Source organism: Aotus nancymaae, unplaced genomic scaffold (assembly GCF_030222135.1).
Source record: "Aotus nancymaae isolate 86718 unplaced genomic scaffold, 86718_ANA_hifiasm-v0.15.2.pri h1tg000033l, whole genome shotgun sequence".
NCBI classification, from domain to species: domain Eukaryota; kingdom Metazoa; phylum Chordata; class Mammalia; order Primates; family Aotidae; genus Aotus; species Aotus nancymaae.
Window position 1 is genome coordinate 44,433,283 of NW_026988447.1, and position 18,567 is coordinate 44,451,849.

Here is an 18,567-nt window from a genome sequence, read left to right on the forward strand (position 1 = left end):
GACCTCACAGACTTATGATGATAATTCAGATGATTTATATGAAGTTTTAACAAAGTAACTGGCACAGGGTAAGGACTCCACAAATGGTAGCATTTATTATTAAAGATATCCTAAGGAAAATTATAGGTAAAACTATAAAATATTTAAAGTAATTTTCTTTGTATTTTGAAGGTGATATTTAAACAGAAAAAAAGAATAATGAACTCAGAGTAAATTTATCTTACATAATATCATATGAACCCATTTAAAATTTAGCTGCCACATACAAAGACAGCACAAATGTATTAGAAACTCTTGTCTTATTAAAATGGCAGAATAACATACTTAATGTCAAATGTCAATCACAAATTAATACTAATGAGATGCAGAGTTTTACCATATCTATAATAAAAGGCATATGGCTATTAACCTGTTCTATTAATAGAGAATGGAAAATTCCACTTATCAAATTTACTTTAAATATATTTTTATTTAACAATCACAGTGATTCATCATACTTTACATAATCTATGCTTACCTCACATCTTTTACTTCTAAGGGCCACCCTACCTAACTAGCCTGACTCCATCCCTACTTTCTAACTTTAGTCTTTAGCACCATGTCTAACACTTGGGAAATACCCAAAAATCATCTCTGGATTTAACCAACTCATCATTCATCAGGCTGATTTTGATTTTCTCACTTTTCTCACTTATAACATTCATAGTTCAGCATTTTTAGTCAAACTAAATACTGTCTTTCATATCCTCTCTGCTAAGGAAAAACTAACCATCTTTATTGCCAGCATAATGCTACAGAGAAGGCACAGGGTCTGCAGTCTGAAAATTGTTCTTAAATGTCTTCCACTTACTAGCCTCATAAGTTTGCCCAAGTCATTCAATGTTTCTATGCCCCAAGTTCCTCACTGTTAACTCATAAACAGTAATAACAGCTATCCTATTTTAGAGTTATGTGAAAATAATACAAATGAACATGCTTTGTAAATGGCAAAATACTATCAGATCTTAGTTAATATTACTGAGTTCATTTAAAAACACCATTTCAGACCTTAATGTCTTTCCTTACTTTCTCTGATCATCTTCAGATGACAGTGATTTCCTCTGTACTCATGTCTTACACGCATTTGTCAGCTTCACATTTCACACTTGCATTTATTTCACACTTGCACTCAGTATATATACTGTCTGGTATTGTTTCATTTGTCTCTGTCTACTACACATGTCAATCTACTTGAGACAAATAATACAAAACAAGAAATGCCAATAAGCGAAGACAGAGATCATATTTAATGTTTGTTTTGAATCATTATTCATGAATAAGACTTACAATGTATAGTGGTTGCACTTTATCTACTTTATATTTCTATTAGTCAAAAGATTGAGATATAATTGCCAGTGAGATAAACAAAACTTAAACTAAACAGAAATTCAGATTATCTACTACTTATTTCAGGAAACAAGTATAATTTTATAAAGTTATTAGCCAAATATATTTTAACAAATCTTATTACTTTCTTCTTTAATAACTCACATGAAATGTTACAACTATTAGTCTATTTCTATTTTTAATAAATCTTACCAGTTTTTCCTTTAATGTCTCATTTAAAATTTCAACATGTCATTCTATAATATAGTTTTCTTACCAGTTTCTATCTTTATTGATAAATATTAAAAATTATGGTGACAAAACGTTTTTATTAGGCGCCTCAACAACTTTTTAATATGCATCGTCATTAAACCAAAAGTTGTTTCTCATTACCAGATGCTCTTATCAAATAATCTGATTAGAAAAATTAAGCACTTTCCTGATGACTGCCTTACTTATTTGTACAACAAATTAATAAGGTATAGCAAGCTAAATGTTACTCTGAAAAAACGCAACAACTCACTTTATCATTAGTTGTTAGGCAAACTCCCTATATATACAATGTCAATCGATACTAGAGCTTTGCAGTGCCATTATGTTATTTTCTTCTCCTCCTTAACAGAGTAAATCTAAGTCAATCTCATTATTCCCAGAAGAGGATTCAGTTTCTGCTTTTGTTTTATAATAAGCTTTCATTTCTGAGGCTCTATATTTGTCATAAAGCTATCTTTGTCCCCACTGAAATCTCTTAAGAACAAGAGAGTGGCTGCTGAGAAATATTAGGCATTCCCTCACATCAGAGAGATAATTTATTTTCTATAGAATTCTGACAATAGAGAAAGCAATCTAAACACTATGACCAAGTAGGCTCATTCCAATACTAAACTAATATTATTCTCTAGTAGTCATCCTTTTTAGAGAATAAGTTTAAAAAGGACTTTACAGTTTTTGTTATGCTATGTGTCTTTTAAAAATAACAGAATATGACCAAATGTTACAGGTGTTAAATCTGTAAAATGATTATGTTTACTTTTGTATCTATGTTTAAAATTTCTCCAAATAAATTTTATAAAAAAATAAATAACCAAAAAAATGAATTTCAATAAAGAAAGCATACAAATTAGAGTTAGAGAAAGAAAATAATTTACGGAAAATCAGTTGCAATTTAGGAAATGAGTACTTAGCTGTTTCAGTGTAACTAATACAACAGCGTAAATGAAAGTGCTACTACAAAATAATATTTTTAAATCATGAAGAATTTATACTTCTACTACAGCTATTCTTAGCACTGCAAGAGTCTAAAGACGAGAAATGCCTGGAAGAAAAGTAAAGTGAAGGATTAAATACTTGACAATGGTATCTATTTTAAAAGATTAGTAAAGTTAAAAAACACAAAATCTTAAGTGAGAAAGAAAAGGCTAGTCAAACAGATAAGTAGTATAACAGATTCTTGAGCCAGACTACTTGAGTTAGAATTTGAGTTCAACAAACTAACTAGTTGTGTGACCATGGACATATATTGTTTCACCTCTATAACTCATTTTCCTCATCTAAAAAGTAAGGAAGATAATAATAATATTGATCCCTGAGAGTTATTGTGAGGATTCAATAATTTAATACGTGCAAACTGCTTAGGACAGAGCCAGACACATGATACACACTATAAGTTTTAGCTATAATTTTTTTCATAAATTTGAACTGAGAAGTACTCATTCAGTGCTCTAGCAAAAGCTTAACTTGCCAGGGGCTCCAGTAAAATTTCCACTACTGGGACACTGATTCAAGCCTTGGAGAAGTATATAACTCCAGGAAAGCAGAAGCAGTCTATCTAGTCCCCCAAGGCTCCCAGACAAACCAGAAAAGACTTATGATTGAACATATTGTAGTAAGAGGCATTTTAAAAGGCCAAAACTCTAGTAATAGCAAAACTGGGGTAGAAATTGTTATCCCTATTTCACAAATAAGGAAATTGAAACTTAAACAGTGAGGTCATTTACACAACATTATACAGTATAAGTATTGTCAGGAGACGACTACCTATGTATAGCTTAAACACCACTACACCTCCAAATATCTAATAGTACTCAGCATCAACTAGATGCTTGTATAAAACGACTATTAAACAAATGGATGGATGGATGGATAGATGGATGGATGGATGGATGGATGGATGGATGGATGGATGTAGCAAGCAGTCAAGTAAAGATTAGGTTTCTGTGGAATAGCCACTGACCCTGGAAAATGAGACCAACTCTATGGGGCTAAATTTTTTAGAAGAAGACTCCATAAATGCCACTTATTTTAATTTAGTAATATTTATGCTATTCATAGACCAACACTACATGTTCTTATAGTCACAAAATATGCAAAGCTATCAAATATGCTGCAAGAAATAAAGGAATGTTTTTTCCAACTAGTGACAGTGCCAACTCAATTATCCATGCCAACAGAAAAGATTAAATAAGGGCTCCAAGTTCAAAAATAACTTCTAGCTATTTGCGTATACTGTTGTGGATTATAATTATTAAAACAAAATAATGAAGCCATGCTGATGCCTAATTCGGGAAGAGAGAAATTGATTCATTGTCTCTATCCTACCCCCTAACTAGACTGATACAAAGCACCAGCCTAAATTGAGTTCTTTCATTTCCTTCTAAGCTCAATTGGGGGTTTATATTTTCTTGTTTAGGTTAGAAGATAATGCAAAATGTCTATATTTAAATTTTCTCTTTGATATTTTCAGCCCAAAATGAAATGTTAAAGAAAGTTTGAATCACGTCATCATATCCCTATGTTGAACTTAAAAGTAAAACTTATCAAATATAAACAAGAAATCTCACTGTACTTATACCTATTAGAAAATTACCTGTAAAGAAATTTTTCTGTGCAAAAATGAAGTGGTAGGTGGCTTTATAAACCTCTAATTCACATTGCCACGTCTGTGGCATGTTCCATATTCGGGGGTAGCTGGCATTGATGTGGAACTGCAAAACAAATGTTAGGTAAAAGTATTAGAGCTTAAAATGTGACACTGTGTGAAAGCATTAGAAATGAAGTCACACACACTAGTGAATAATTAAAACCTATTTTCCTACTGAGCTGAACAGAAGGTCCCTTTGAGATTTTAATATTGTTGTGGCTGTAGGTCAATATACATGGCTACATCTACCTCCTTGAAATATTAAGCCAAGATGTGGTCAAAAAACTTTCAAAAAAACAAATCAGGCTACAGTGTTGATACTCTACTCCAGATAAACCAATTGGGTAACAGCTAACACCCCTAATTTCTCGTTAAGCCTCATCTGTTAAGAGACAGGCTCAGTGTGAAGGAAGATAAGAGTGCAATGCATACTGTTACAAAAGTGACATTAGTATTTCTGCAGTTTGGCATTTTTTCTCCTTTTTTTTGAGACAGAATCTCACTCGATTGCCCAGGCTAGAGTGCAGTGGCACAATCTCGCCTCACCACAACCTCAGACTCCCCAGGTTCAAGCAATTTTTGTGCCTCAGCCTCCTGAGTAGCTGGGATTACAGGCACGCATGCCATCACACCTGTCTAAAATAAGTCACCACACCCAGCCCAGTCTGATATTTCTGCAAAGGCAAAAGCTGCCTGCCTAGGAACAGCATTGTCACACAGCACTATTTATCAGCAGTAGATGAAGAATTAATTAAAATACTGAATATCCCAATTTAAAATATACTTATGGTATTTGATATATTCTTGGTAACTGCAAAATTTGTCTTAATTTACGTATGTGTAAAATGCTTAAGACAAGTAATTAAGAACCTAATGGCACCATCTTATACGAAAGAATCTCTGCATATTAACCATTTAACATAGTGGCTTTTGTTATTGTTAGTATTGTTGTCCCTGATAGTAATAATAACAATAATAATAATCTGCTTGATTAATGAGTCCCAATCTGCAATTTTAATCATTGGCATTTCCATATTGTTTCTCTTTCTAATATGGAACAATCCAGGGTATCAGTAAGATTTTCTTCCCTTTACCTTACTCATCAAGTAAAAAGCACAATAAATTACATTATTTAAGCCCCGGGAAAGCAATCCAGTGGGGGCTAGAAATCATATATTAAAAAACTATCTTACTTACAACTTAGAAGAGATTTAGTACAGCCACCTAATAAACTTTAAAAACAATATTTTAACAATTTCTCATATTTTACAGGCCAAAAACATATGCATCATTGCCTTTTATTCACTTCCCTCATACTAGAAGCAGAGCGAGAGAGAGGTGCCAACAGGAGTCCATAGCACTGGGAATCCACTACTCTTCCCTAGGACAGGGTCAAGAGCATCTGGCTATTCTTGAACTAGAAGGTGAGTCATTTGATGATTTCCTGATTACTTAAACTTTATATAAGTAAATTAAAATCAAATTTGTTTTTCATACAAGTATGTATATCCTCATATACAGACTTACTGCTAACATTTCTGCTTCTAAAAGAGTCCGATATTGCATGCTGGTAGTGGCATCCACATGTAAGAGTTGTCCTTTAATAGCAGGAGTATAACCTAATAATACAAACACAAAAATTAAGAACCAGGAAAAAAAATTACAAAATGAAACATATTTGGACTGGAACCAACGCCTACCACCAACCAAATTAGGAATCCTTGAAAATTGGTAGTCACTATTTAAACACACCTCAGTGAGGGGGGCTTGCTAACTTAACAGGTGATCGTTCTCATATGGGCTGCTCTAAAGGAACAAAGTTCCAACTCCATATAATATCTATTCTCATTTTGCTTTCCTTTGTAGTTTGAAAAACTATGAGTCTATTCTTTAAACAATAGTTTTCAGTTACAGAAGACAACTCCTTTTCTTCTTCCACTGACTCAAGGGTACATATTTTCATCATTTTCAACTACTCCTAATATAATGACAGTTACTAAATAACAGCTATTCCCCTCAAGTAATGAGTTTCTCAGCAATATAGCCCATTCTCAACAAAAGCTGAATCATTTAGAGTATTGCATTTCCTTTCTTGAAGAAATCTTTCTATGAACACTACTTCTGTGGTCACTATTATACATCTAGTTCCACATGCATCCTGCATCCTGCTCTGGGCATTTTTTTTTTCAAATACCTGAATCTCTAAAAAGTTTTAAATTTATTTGTTATATATTGTTCTTGCCTGATACCTAAGTCCATCTTCCCATTGACAGTAATCTTAAAAGCCACCTAACCTCTATACTAAAACCCTAACTGGGCTTTCCTTAAACCCTTAACTCAAGAGTTCCACAGCAAGCATTCTGTGGTACTTGACATAAATTTATAATAGATATGCTCAAGATATTGATCCCTCAGTCCTCAGGTGATCCCTTTACTCCAGTATGCCAGTATCTGTATAATACAGCATAAAACAGTAAAAATGCTATTTCCTATGTGTATCATCAGTTGTGAAAAGGTGGAAACACTTCCTTAACTGAAATATTATCAGTTTTGCACAACTCCCAACTGCCTTTATACCCCATCATACACCTGTAAGTAAGGCTTTTCTAAAAGATGCTTCTTTGCAACTACATACTCTGAATCACAGTCCTAGACAATCTCAAGCATCTCCTTCAAGCCTTAGTAAGATTGTTTTTTTAAAACTAGATAAGGATTAGTTCTTCATTAAAATAGCCCAAAGTTATGGGAAAAAGATACACTATGCAATTCACAGTCACTTTTTCAACTGATTATCTAAGTAGGCAGTCCTGAATGGTATCACTTTAGGTAAACTAATGAATGTAGTCAACCCTCTGCCTACTTTCCTCTTATAGCAGCAAAATAAGTGACAGAACCAAAAAATAAGAGCTAAGAATTACACAAAAATGAAGTATACTTAGCAACAGAAATACTAATGATAACTGATTTAAAATGTTGGTAAGTTGCTACTCTTTACTCTCAAGAAAGTAAATAAAGCAGAATTTCATCTTAACTGTTCTCAATTACAAATGTAATAAGAAAATAGAAATAAGAAAGCAAAATGAAGTTATAACAATTTGATAAATTTAACAGTATTTATTCAAATTAGTAACTGTGTCAGTGCCCATATTTCAAATGCATAATGAACTTTGACCATCTCAGCTCAGATGAAACTAACATTTTTATCATGAAATGTTCTGATTTATTAAAGTTATGCTACTCAAAGTACACAGCTTACTCCCTGACAAAATCTACTAACAATATAACCTAAAACCCAGCCTTGTACTCATCCAATCAATTACTGCCCAAATGTCAGGTACAGGGTTCAGCACTGAGAATACACTAAAGAACAAAACAGCACCTACTCTTACAGTGCACCAGTCTAACTGGAAAACTATACATTAAGTAAATTATGCTCAATCCTACAAAATAGATGCATAGGATATAATAAAAGCATATAATTATAAGACTGAACTTGATTAGAAAATGTTTCCCTTCTCTCTAAATGCTCAAATAATTACATAATATTTCCCCTTAATGACTACAGGCACATCAAATATAATAAAAAACTGAAATAGAAAACCTTATTAATGTTAATCTAAAATGATAACAAACTGTATTATTTATAATTATTTCTTTAACCATTTGAAAAAGTAACAGTTGCAGCTTACCATTTTCTTCAACTGTCATTGGAATATTAATTTCTAAGTATGAGCCAGCTCCTACATTTACATGTACAGCATTTGTTTCCTACCAAAAGAAAAAATTAATTCATATAAAATATTAATTATAATTATTCTCCCATCTTTACTTTTCAGTTATTATCACAGAATAAATTATTGATGATGTTAAATAAGTATTAAAAGTTCTAAGAACAAAAGTTGAAATTTTTACCAAAAATACACTAAAACAAATTAGCCAGATATAAAGGAGAAAATGAGCCAGAATATAGCCTGAAGGTCTATTACTATTAATTTCTTTCCATTATTTGACATTTAATAAAATTACAATGAAAGTAAAATACATACAATTATTTGAAAGGAAAATAGCTCATATAAATTAATCCAAGTATGGGACTAGTCATCAGAAAAAAAACTCTGAAAAATAATGTTCAAATTTTAAACACTATTTTCTACTATATTATTATGATAATTACCCTATTTTTGGTAAACAGCAAGTCAATTGTAGCATCTGCAATAATATTCATTCGTAATTCAAAAGCAAGGATCTGTCTTGGTCTCCCAGGCTGTGCAATTTCAGAAACTTTCAGAACTTGATAATCGGGTGGAAAGAAAAACTTCCATAAACAATCTCTACATAAGGAGGTAGAAAGCATAATGACATGTTATTCAAACAAAATTACCTCCGATAAGGGATCACAATCAGTATTCTAATTCATAAAAAGAAAGTAAGAAGTAAAAGCTGAATAATATCTTAAATATTCAATCATGTAAAGGTAGTAGAAATGACATCAAAACCTAGAAACTAAAATCATATTATGATTATAAAATCTATAGGCTAAAACCATGCTATGTCAGAAATCAGTAACTCCTCACAATGCTGAGTGAAGTATCCAGTATCAAAACAGCTGAGATTTCTTCCTGTATGTCTTATGTTAATAGATGGCTGCTAAGAAAACTGACCTTACTATTCATTGCTGATTACAGTTCATATTTGTGCAGAAATTCAATACGGGGAAGAAGAAGATGAAATAGCTACATAAGACCATCTGAACATGTAAATAAAAAGACAAATACTGCTCACATTAGTGAATTAAATACACGTGAAAAATACATTTCTTTTTTTTCTTTTTAAATAAACCTGAGTGGTTTTTTGAAGTCCAGGTTAGAAATGCATTGCTCTTCTCTCCTAGCAGTAAAAAAATCTACTTGAAAGGAGTTGTTAAAGCAAATTTCCATCTTCAGTGTCATTTCTCCATTGCATTTTAGTTTGGGTTTTTGTGTAAATATACCCCAATACTTATTAAAAATACACAATAAAATTAAAATAGTTTAAGAAGAATCACACTTTACTCAAGTGCTAAAAAATGCAAAAATACTTCATGGGCCTATGTTAAAGCATTAATTTTTTTCCTCAAACAATACATAACTGTTCTGCCAACCAAACAAAATACTTTTCTTGAGATTTCTGAATAGAGTTTAAATAGATGTAGCTCTATTACTTAATGAAATGTAAAATCTCTCATTTTCAACTCTTGCATGTCAAATATAGCATGACTTACAAGAGGAAAATTTAATTCCAATAATGTGAAAAGTATTTTCTTTCTAACCTGAAATTTTATGCTCTGTTTACTTTAAAGTCTAACAAATGACCTAATGCAGAATTTAATGAAGTATTGTTTTAGCATAATGCAAGAATTTTCAAATAATAAGTGTATTCATTTACCATGCAATTGTTAGTTAGCTACTTAATGAGGCAGGTATTCCTATATAGTACAGATAAACCAAGATTAATACAATATACTACTTGACAAATATATAATTATTCTAATAATGCTAGCTAGACAGCACTTTCTTAAAAAGCATTTAAAAAGTCAATACATCAAGTCAGTATCAGCACTCTTTCATTAACCTATCAATGGCCTCATAGTATCTGCTCAAGTAAATGACTTGGCTTGTATTTCTCTATTCAAAAAAGCTAGTTAAGAAATAGAAAAACTAAATTAATTTTAAGCAACGTCTAATTTTGTACATAAAAACTGAGATGCTCCCTCATAATCAATGGTAAATGTCCCCTTCTTTGTTTAAAATCCAAGAAGAAGAAAAATGTTCATAACATATTAAAAATTAAAACTACTTTAAATTAACAAAATGACTAATAGACATTACCTCCATTATAAAATCTATACTTCTTAACTACTATAGACTATATAGGATAATTCTCCACCGTCCTCATGAATTTATAAAACACTTACTTTGCCTCAATGATTCACCCTCCTCTTTCCCTAGCTAATTCTCACTTATCTTTCAAAACTTAATTTATGTGTTACCTCAACCAAAAAGCCTTTCCCAATTCCTCTCTCCCCTAAACTTGAATATATATTATATACTGTATACTATATACTAGGAATACCAAGTAACCTAAAAATTCATATGTTGAAGTCCTAACCCCTAAAATTCAAATGCTGAAATCCTAACCCCCAGTACCTCCGAATGTGACTATATTTGGAGATGGGGTCCTTCAGAAGGGTAATTAAGTTAAAATGAGGTCATTAGAGTATGCTGTCCTAATCCAATATGACTGGACAGTATGATCTAGACACAGAACTGTACAAGGAAAAGACCACATGAAGACACTAGAAAACAGCAGCCATCCAAAGGCCAAGGAGAGAGGCCTAGAACACATCCTTCCCTCATAGCCCTCAGAAGGAACCAACCATGCCACCATCTTGTTGGAGGACTTCGTAGACTCTAGAATGGTGAAAAAATAAATTTCTGTTGCTTAAGTCACATTATTAGTGATACTTTATTACAGTAGCACTAGCAAATTAGCATGGTACTTTTCTAAGTTCTTCATCAAGACCCTTTATTTACCTCCATTATAGCACCTAATATTAGTCTTTTGGTTTTTTTCTTCCCCACTAAAACTGAAAGATATATGTCTTTTATTTCTGAATTCCCATACTGCCAACAATATCTGGCATATAGTAGGGGATCAATAAAGAAATCATTGTTGAAAAAACAAATGAACCAACAAATATGCTCTTCATTCACTATATTTCTAATGAATCAGCTCCACCTTTGGCGTGACCTTGCTTGTGGAAAAATCACAAGCAAGTTATTATTTGGATTAAAATGTTCAGTGATATCTTCCTCTGCCATTAAAAAACAGTTTATAAAAATTTTAAGCTAGTTTTTATTTAAAATTATAGGCATCTCAAGACATCTAGAAGAGTTATTAGAAATATAATATATTCAAGTACCTCTGCCTATCGGCCCATGGTCCATAATTAAAATCTGTTCCTTTACCACAAACTATATCCAGTCCCCAACATGGAGGCAAGTCTTGTAGTTTGCAATCCTCACTGCTCATTTCTCCTTCAATATTTTCTTCTGTTTCTTCTGGAACAAGTCCTATATTCCAAAACATACAATATAAAGGCAGTTATTTTAAATGACCATTAAAAAGTTTCCTTAGATCAGCAGTTCCAAGATTTTTTGGTCTCAGAAAACCTTCACACTCTTAAAAATTACTGAGAACCCAAAAGAGGTTTTTCTCATATTGTATTATGTCTATCAAAAATACTGTGTTCAAAATTAAAATTTAGTGATTTTTAAAAATATTATCTTTAAAATAAACTCATATGTTGACATAATAAAATATTTAATGTAATTAAATATAGCATGTAATATATAAAAAATAAATGAGGCCGGGCGCGGTGGCTCACGCCTGTAATCCCAGCACTTTGGGAGGCCGAGGTGGGTGGATCACAAGGTCAAGAGATTGAGACCATCCTGGTCAACATGGTGAAACCCCGTCTCTACTAAAAATACAAAAATTAGCTGGGCATGGTGGCGCGTGCCTGTAATCCCAGCTACTCAGGAGGCTGAGGCAGGAGAATTGCCTGAACCCAGGAGGCAGAGGTTGCGGTGAGCCGAGATCGCGCCATTGCACTCCAGCCTGGGTAACAAGAGCAAAACTCCGTCTCAAAAAAAAAAATAAATAAAAAATAAATGAAATTTTAATCTCATTTTTAAGGAAGAATATATTTTCTAAAACAAAGTAATTTAGTGAGACATATTAGAGGTTTTTTTTGCAAATCTCCAATATCTAGCTTAATAGAAAAAGTGGATTCTCATAGCTGTTTCAGCATTCAATCTGTTTTTGAAGGATTTGCAAAAGATCTGGCCTCGTACATATATGTAGATAGAAAAGCAGGAAGTATTTTAATAGCTTTTTCAGATAATCTGAATACTCTTCTTTGATACTACCCCAAAATTCAACAAGTGGAAATTTCTTAAAGGTTAATTGCAATGTGGAATCTGAAGCTATATCACTAAATCTTTCATACCCTGTTATCTTAAAATCTACTGGTCTATCTTACACTTTGAATACATTTTTTAATCTATGCATGACTTTTATAACATCATGCACTGGTCATTCGGGAAATATCAGTTCACTGAGTAATGCAGATTTTTTTCCAAACGTTGATCAATTTCATTATTAAACATTTAAAAACATCACACTTGCTTTATCATTGGTAGTCTCATCATAAAAGCTGCTAACTATTGGGATGCCGTCAAGCTCGTAACAGCAGACGCAAATTTTCCAAAGTTCTAATTTTCACAAGAAAGCTCAGAATCACAGTTTGTCTCTAATTTCTCTTTCAAATAAAACTGGTATTCCATGGGGAAAAAAAATTAGCAATTAGTACAGCTTGAAACTCAATCACACAAGTGCTTTTCCTCAAGATACCAGAATATTTTGGCATGCAACAAAAGTGCTTTATGTGTAATTCCCATTTTCTCACACCAAATATTAAAAACATTTTACGCAAAGGTCAACATTTGATAAAATAAATAATTTCTACTGTTTAATCAAGGAAATTTTTATGTGACATTGACATTTTGTCTTACTGTGAATATGGCAGTTGAAAAATTCAATGACTACTAGTACAATTAGGAACCACTGCCTTGATTAATGTTAAAGCAACAACAGTTTTACCCACCATTGCTCTGCACCATTAGTGCAAATGTCAACAGGGTGAAAAGGCAAATAACATCCTAGTTTTACTCTCAAAATACTTTGACCTTAAATACTTTTATACTTTGAAAGGTATAAAAAGAGAAGTATGAAAAAAGAGCTTAAAATCCAATGCTTAGGTACTTTTATAAAATAGAAGCCACCTGTCAAGAATTTTAACTAAATGGATTTCAATCTTTAAACTTTAAGTCTCAAATCTAACATACTAAGCTTCTAAGTTAAGATAAACTGCCTTAACTATCACTCTATTCTTTAAAGGTTTTCACTCGTGATCATCTGCATTCTCAATTTTTGAGGTATATCTATGAAAACCGAATTTGAAAAAAATAATGTTCTCTTTTAGTCTATAATACTAAATTAATATTCAAGTTTTGAGAAATGACACAGATATTTTTCAGATATTTTCACTCATATCCACATTTACCATTTCCTGATGCCTAAGCAAGAAGATTTAAAATATTAGTAGATATCAGCATTTCATAGAAGAAATAGAATTGTAGCTACGAAACATACTTTTTTAAAAAAAACAGGCCAGGTACTGTGGGCTCATGCCTACAATCCCAGCACTTTGGGAGAATAAGGCAGGAGGATCGCATGAGGCCAGGAATTTGACATCAGCCTGGACAACACAGCGAAATACCATCTCTTCAAAAACTTTAAAAATTAGTCAGGCATGATGGTATATTTCTGTCATCCTAGCAACTCAAGAGGCTGAGGCAGAAGGATTGCTTGAGCCTGGAAGGTCAAGGGTATAGTGAGCTATGATCATACCACTGCATTCCAGCCTGTGTGACAGAGTGAGACTCTGTCACATTAAAAAAAATAGCAACAAAAACAACAACAATACCTGGCTCATCCATGTAGTAGTAGATGTCAACATCATTTGACTGCATCACCACAAAACCTTCTCCCATTAATCTCGGTGGTCTATAAAAAGGTGGAGGGGAAAGCAAACTAAACAAATCTCCAGAATATGAAATGTTCAGAATACTAGTTAATGGTTGTAATAGGTGAAAATAAAAAGAAAAAAAAAAACTAAAAAGCATATAACAAGTAGCATCCTGAAAAGACAGAAAAACATCTTTCACACGAATAACCATCCTAACAAATTGTTCCACAGTTCTGTTCTATATTAGACTCAATAATAAAATGATACTGAAAATTTATCAGTAAATTAGTTCAAGATGAAAAAAAAACTGGGGAAGAAAAAATATGGTTTTATGTTTTTCTTTTTCAGTTTTGAATAAGAGAAATTGATTTAAAACAAAGTTTAAATACAATAGATGATGATCACTGGAATAAAATAATATTCTACATTCTACAATAAAACTAAAATAAAATTTGATGATTTTATATTAATAACACTAAAAAACTAAATAATAAGTATCATTTTATCTATCTGTATAATAAACTATAACCATTCAAAAACATCAAGAAAAAATGTTGTCATTTTTATCTTCATATTATGTATTTTCACAAATATTTAATCAACTTGAAATAAATACAAAGCAAACATCATGAACTCTAACTCTCGAATGAACATTTTTCTACCATCAATAATTTCCCACAATCCATCGATCTTTGCTTGCTTTGATTAAACAACTTTTCTCTTTGTCACACATCACGGTATCTTCTTACGTATCAAAATTAACTTCTCAATCATTAGATAATATTAAATGCAAAAACTCAGCAATTTTTTTCTAAATAGGTATTAAATCACAAAGGTTAATGTTTAATCTCATCATGTAATCTCCTTACTTTTAATGAGTGAAAAATACAATTTTAAATCTTTTTACACAAATTACTAATAGCAAGACAGTTTTCTGTCTTACTCTCTATAATTTTCCCAAAAAAATCCCAATGTATTCAGTATTATTCCTTTACTCATACAGATTTGTGTGCACAGTCCACATTCCAGAAGATGCTTAACCAAGTCCATGATCTAAGGCCAAGTTGACTCACAGTTATCATGATACTCATAAAGGAAAAACCCTCTCTCTATTTCTAGCCAAGTCCTGGAAAATCTAACACCAGGCCAGCCAAGAGTTAGAACTAAAAAGGAATAATCATGTTTCACATATAACCTCATAAGATGCCTATACACAAAGATAAAAGCTGAGACACCGTACTGAAAACTCTCCATATAAACACTTAAACTACATAAATTCAACCGGAGTATCTGTTACACACACAAAAAAAATTGAGAAAAAAACATAAAAATCACAAGAGCCCATCATTCTCCCACTTAGCACCCCACCACACTAAGTGAGTCTAGTGTACATCATTCCTATAATGAGTCTTATAAATACAAACAGCTACTTTACTGAAGGAAAAAAAAATCTGCAATGTTAGATGGAAAACTGACAGTTTGGAACTTAAAGAAATGTCACGTGGGTCTCAAAGCTGTACCATCTAAACTTCACCAAATTTTTCAAGAGTAATTTCAATTCAATTTTCAACTTTTACTAACTCAAAATGGTATTCCACTGTAATAAAACTATTCAGCTTACTCTTTTTTTAGAGACAGAGTCTCGCTCTGTTGCCCAGGCTGGAGTGTAGTGGTGTGATCTTGGCTCACTGCAACCTCCGCCTTCAGGGTTCAAGCAATTCTCCTGCCTCAGCCTCCCAAGTAGCTGGGACTACAGGTGCACACCGCCATACCCGGCTAATTTCTTTTGTACGTTTTAGTAGAGATGGGGTTTCACCATATTGCCCAGGCTGGTCTCGAACTCCTGAGCACAGGCAAACTACCCACCTCAGCCTCTCAAAGTGCTAAGATTACAGGCATGAGCCACTGCGGCCAGCCTCAATTTACTCTTTATTCATGTCTTCTAGAAACAAAAACCTACCTGTAATGTGTATCTCCTAACATACAAACAGGAGCTAATTGCCCAAAATAAGTTTCCAAAATACAATTAAGAGAAAAGGGTAAAAAAATTATAGTTATAATCATGCAGAAAAAATATTTAAAATTAGAGTTTATCACTGGATAGCATATCCATTTATCTTATAAAGAAGAACTACATGGTTAACTGCTTTAATAGAGAAATATACTAATTTTTGTACAATTTGTAGCAAAAAAATTAAAAAGATGTTAAAAGTTCTAGCTGTATCTATATTAGCTATAATAAGTTTTTTATTATTTTTATAAGATTTTCTTACTCATCATTTTGAAGACCAACATATCTTGGACTAGGAACAAGCATGACTCGAACATTTTCAAGCTTTCCTTTCACAATATGCATGAACTGGTCAAGATGACTTGAAGGTGGTTTTGTAGTATAAGTTAAAAAAGCATCGTCAAAATTGATGCACAGAGTTTGCGGTTGGTAATGATTTCCAAAGGCCAAACGTCCCTAAAAAAAAAAAATAAAACAGATAAGAGATATTATATCATGCTATTCTGGCCATATTTCTTTCTTTAGCTAAACTATAACATTTTCAAACAATGGCTAAATGATTCTACTTTATGACTATGTGCTATTTAAATTATTCCATTGGTCAGTTTAAACCAGTATTTAAAAGAAAATTTAAGTACTTAAATTTAAACACAAATTTGTCAGAAAACAGTATTGATGTTAAAATAATTATTTCACTCACACTTTACAGAAATAGGAACTAAAAAAAAACAACAAAATTATTTAATTTTCTTACATTAAAATCACATTTGCAAAAATTAAAAGTTCTACATTACTACCCCATGAAACAGTAATTATAGCAGAATTTACTTACTGTGCTCACATTGACCTTTATGACTGGAATAAGTGATCTCCATGAAGATGTAGGATCTTGGGATTCTGTTTTTACTTTAACTCTAACAAGAAAAAAATAAAACTGACATGAATAAGAAAAAAAATAACTGAGGAGGACATAGTTCACTTCCTCACAATATATATTATTAATATCAGCTGTACCTTTCCAAATGCATTTAATGACTACTTCAGTAAACAGAACAATGATCACCTGAAGGAATACTAACGTTCCTAAAGCTGTCTACTGGAGCACTCTATCATATCAACTTTTAGATGGACAAGCTATAATAACAAAACTATGTTTTTAGAATGACAAAACTATAAGGGATGATATGCTATCATTACATCTACCATTTTGTCCATTATGTAACTATATAACATTTTATAAGACAGCCAAAGTTGTTATTAAAACATAAATGATTAAGGAACAAGTCCCTTTGGTGATTTACTACTGTTTTAAGCACTTCTGAAAACAGTCCAGTTGTTCCTCTTCCTTCCTTCACCCAAATGCCTTGTGCCAATTAATTCTCCCTTAATGAAATGAAAACGATAAGCCAAGAGGAAGAAAATTGGCCATATACAAGGTACAAAAATATTAAGAAATGAAAATTTCACAGCAATTCACCAAATAGACAAATACTATACAAATAAATGGGTATGGCTCTGGCCCACTCAAACTCTATTTACAAAACAGGCAGTGGGCTAGACTTGTGTTATAGGTCCAAGTTTGCTGATTCTGTTCTAGAATATTTTTGTAGGTAGACCTATATATACAGATATGTGTTTTTAAAAGCAGACCTACATATACAAATACAAAACAATCTTACAAACTGCTGAATAAAAAGCAAATTACAGAACAATACACACTATATGAGGCACATATTCTAAACATAAATGTTTAGAAACACACAGAACAAAATCGTGTATTTATATATGTATCTTAAATATGTATGTGTATGTTTATGTACATACATTCAAAAGGATAAAAACTAAATTGATTACAGTAGTTATTAATATGGATAAAAGTAGGATTAGTGTGCAGGGAATAGAACAGGACTTTTTTAGATTACACATTTTATATTATCTCAATTTCTAAAATATTTATATAATTATTTATGTTACTAAAAGTTTGAGTTAATTTGCAAAGTAACATTACACTCTGTTTAGGTGCATAGCCTCAATGATATCCTAATAAAGGCAAATGTTTAAATACTAGGGATTAATAAAATTCAAGTATGACACTGAACCTTTCAATTTTCGATTGGGGTCTTGTTCTTCCATTTTCCCGTGTTTTATCGTCTTCTTTCTTGGGTGGAATTATTGTTGGCTCCAAACCAAACAGCTCTTGAAGGCGTCCATAAAGATCCGAACGATTATAGACATGAAATTCAAAGTCATTGACTGTGATGTATAACCTGGTTTCTGCCTTTGGATCTAAAGACACCAATTACAAAACAAGTTTTTAGTCAACTTTTTAAGAACTTCTAAGTTTTTACTCAAACATTTTTACACAGCTAAAGTAATTCAATTTATTTTAAAATAGAATTCTACGATATAGAGAAGCATATTAATAAAATAAATACAAAACACAGGCCAACAAAAGAAAAAAGTTGATGTTACGCTTATATTTTAATTTAGCATTCTAAAAACAACTTATTTTCTAGATTCTGGTTCTATACTGAAAAAACTTAAAGATTTTTATGTTAAAAACAGTAAAGTAACAGAGCAGAAGTACACCTTTACCCTAATATAGCCATAATTTTATACCAAAATATATGCAGTAAAATG

At 32.0% G+C, this 18,567-nt stretch overlaps 1 protein-coding gene across 8 annotated transcripts in view; it reads right to left on the reverse strand.

Annotated features, from left to right (window-relative positions):
* The window catches only part of BLTP1 (bridge-like lipid transfer protein family member 1), a 222,180-nt gene that overhangs the window by 167,060 nt on the left and 36,553 nt on the right, over nt 1–18,567 (reverse strand). For all 8 annotated transcript variants that reach the window (XM_012473015.3, XM_012473016.3, XM_012473017.3 and 5 more), the window contains 9 exons: nt 18,027–18,213; nt 16,760–16,841; nt 16,190–16,383; nt 13,875–13,954; nt 11,247–11,397; nt 8,460–8,616; nt 7,975–8,053; nt 5,813–5,904; nt 4,232–4,349 (listed from right to left, as the gene is read on the reverse strand). In XM_012473015.3, coding sequence (XP_012328438.2) covers nt 4,232–4,349; nt 5,813–5,904; nt 7,975–8,053; nt 8,460–8,616; nt 11,247–11,397; nt 13,875–13,954; nt 16,190–16,383; nt 16,760–16,841; nt 18,027–18,213 — 1,140 coding nt within the window. The remainder of the gene's footprint in view (nt 1–4,231; nt 4,350–5,812; nt 5,905–7,974; nt 8,054–8,459; nt 8,617–11,246; nt 11,398–13,874; nt 13,955–16,189; nt 16,384–16,759; nt 16,842–18,026; nt 18,214–18,567) is intronic.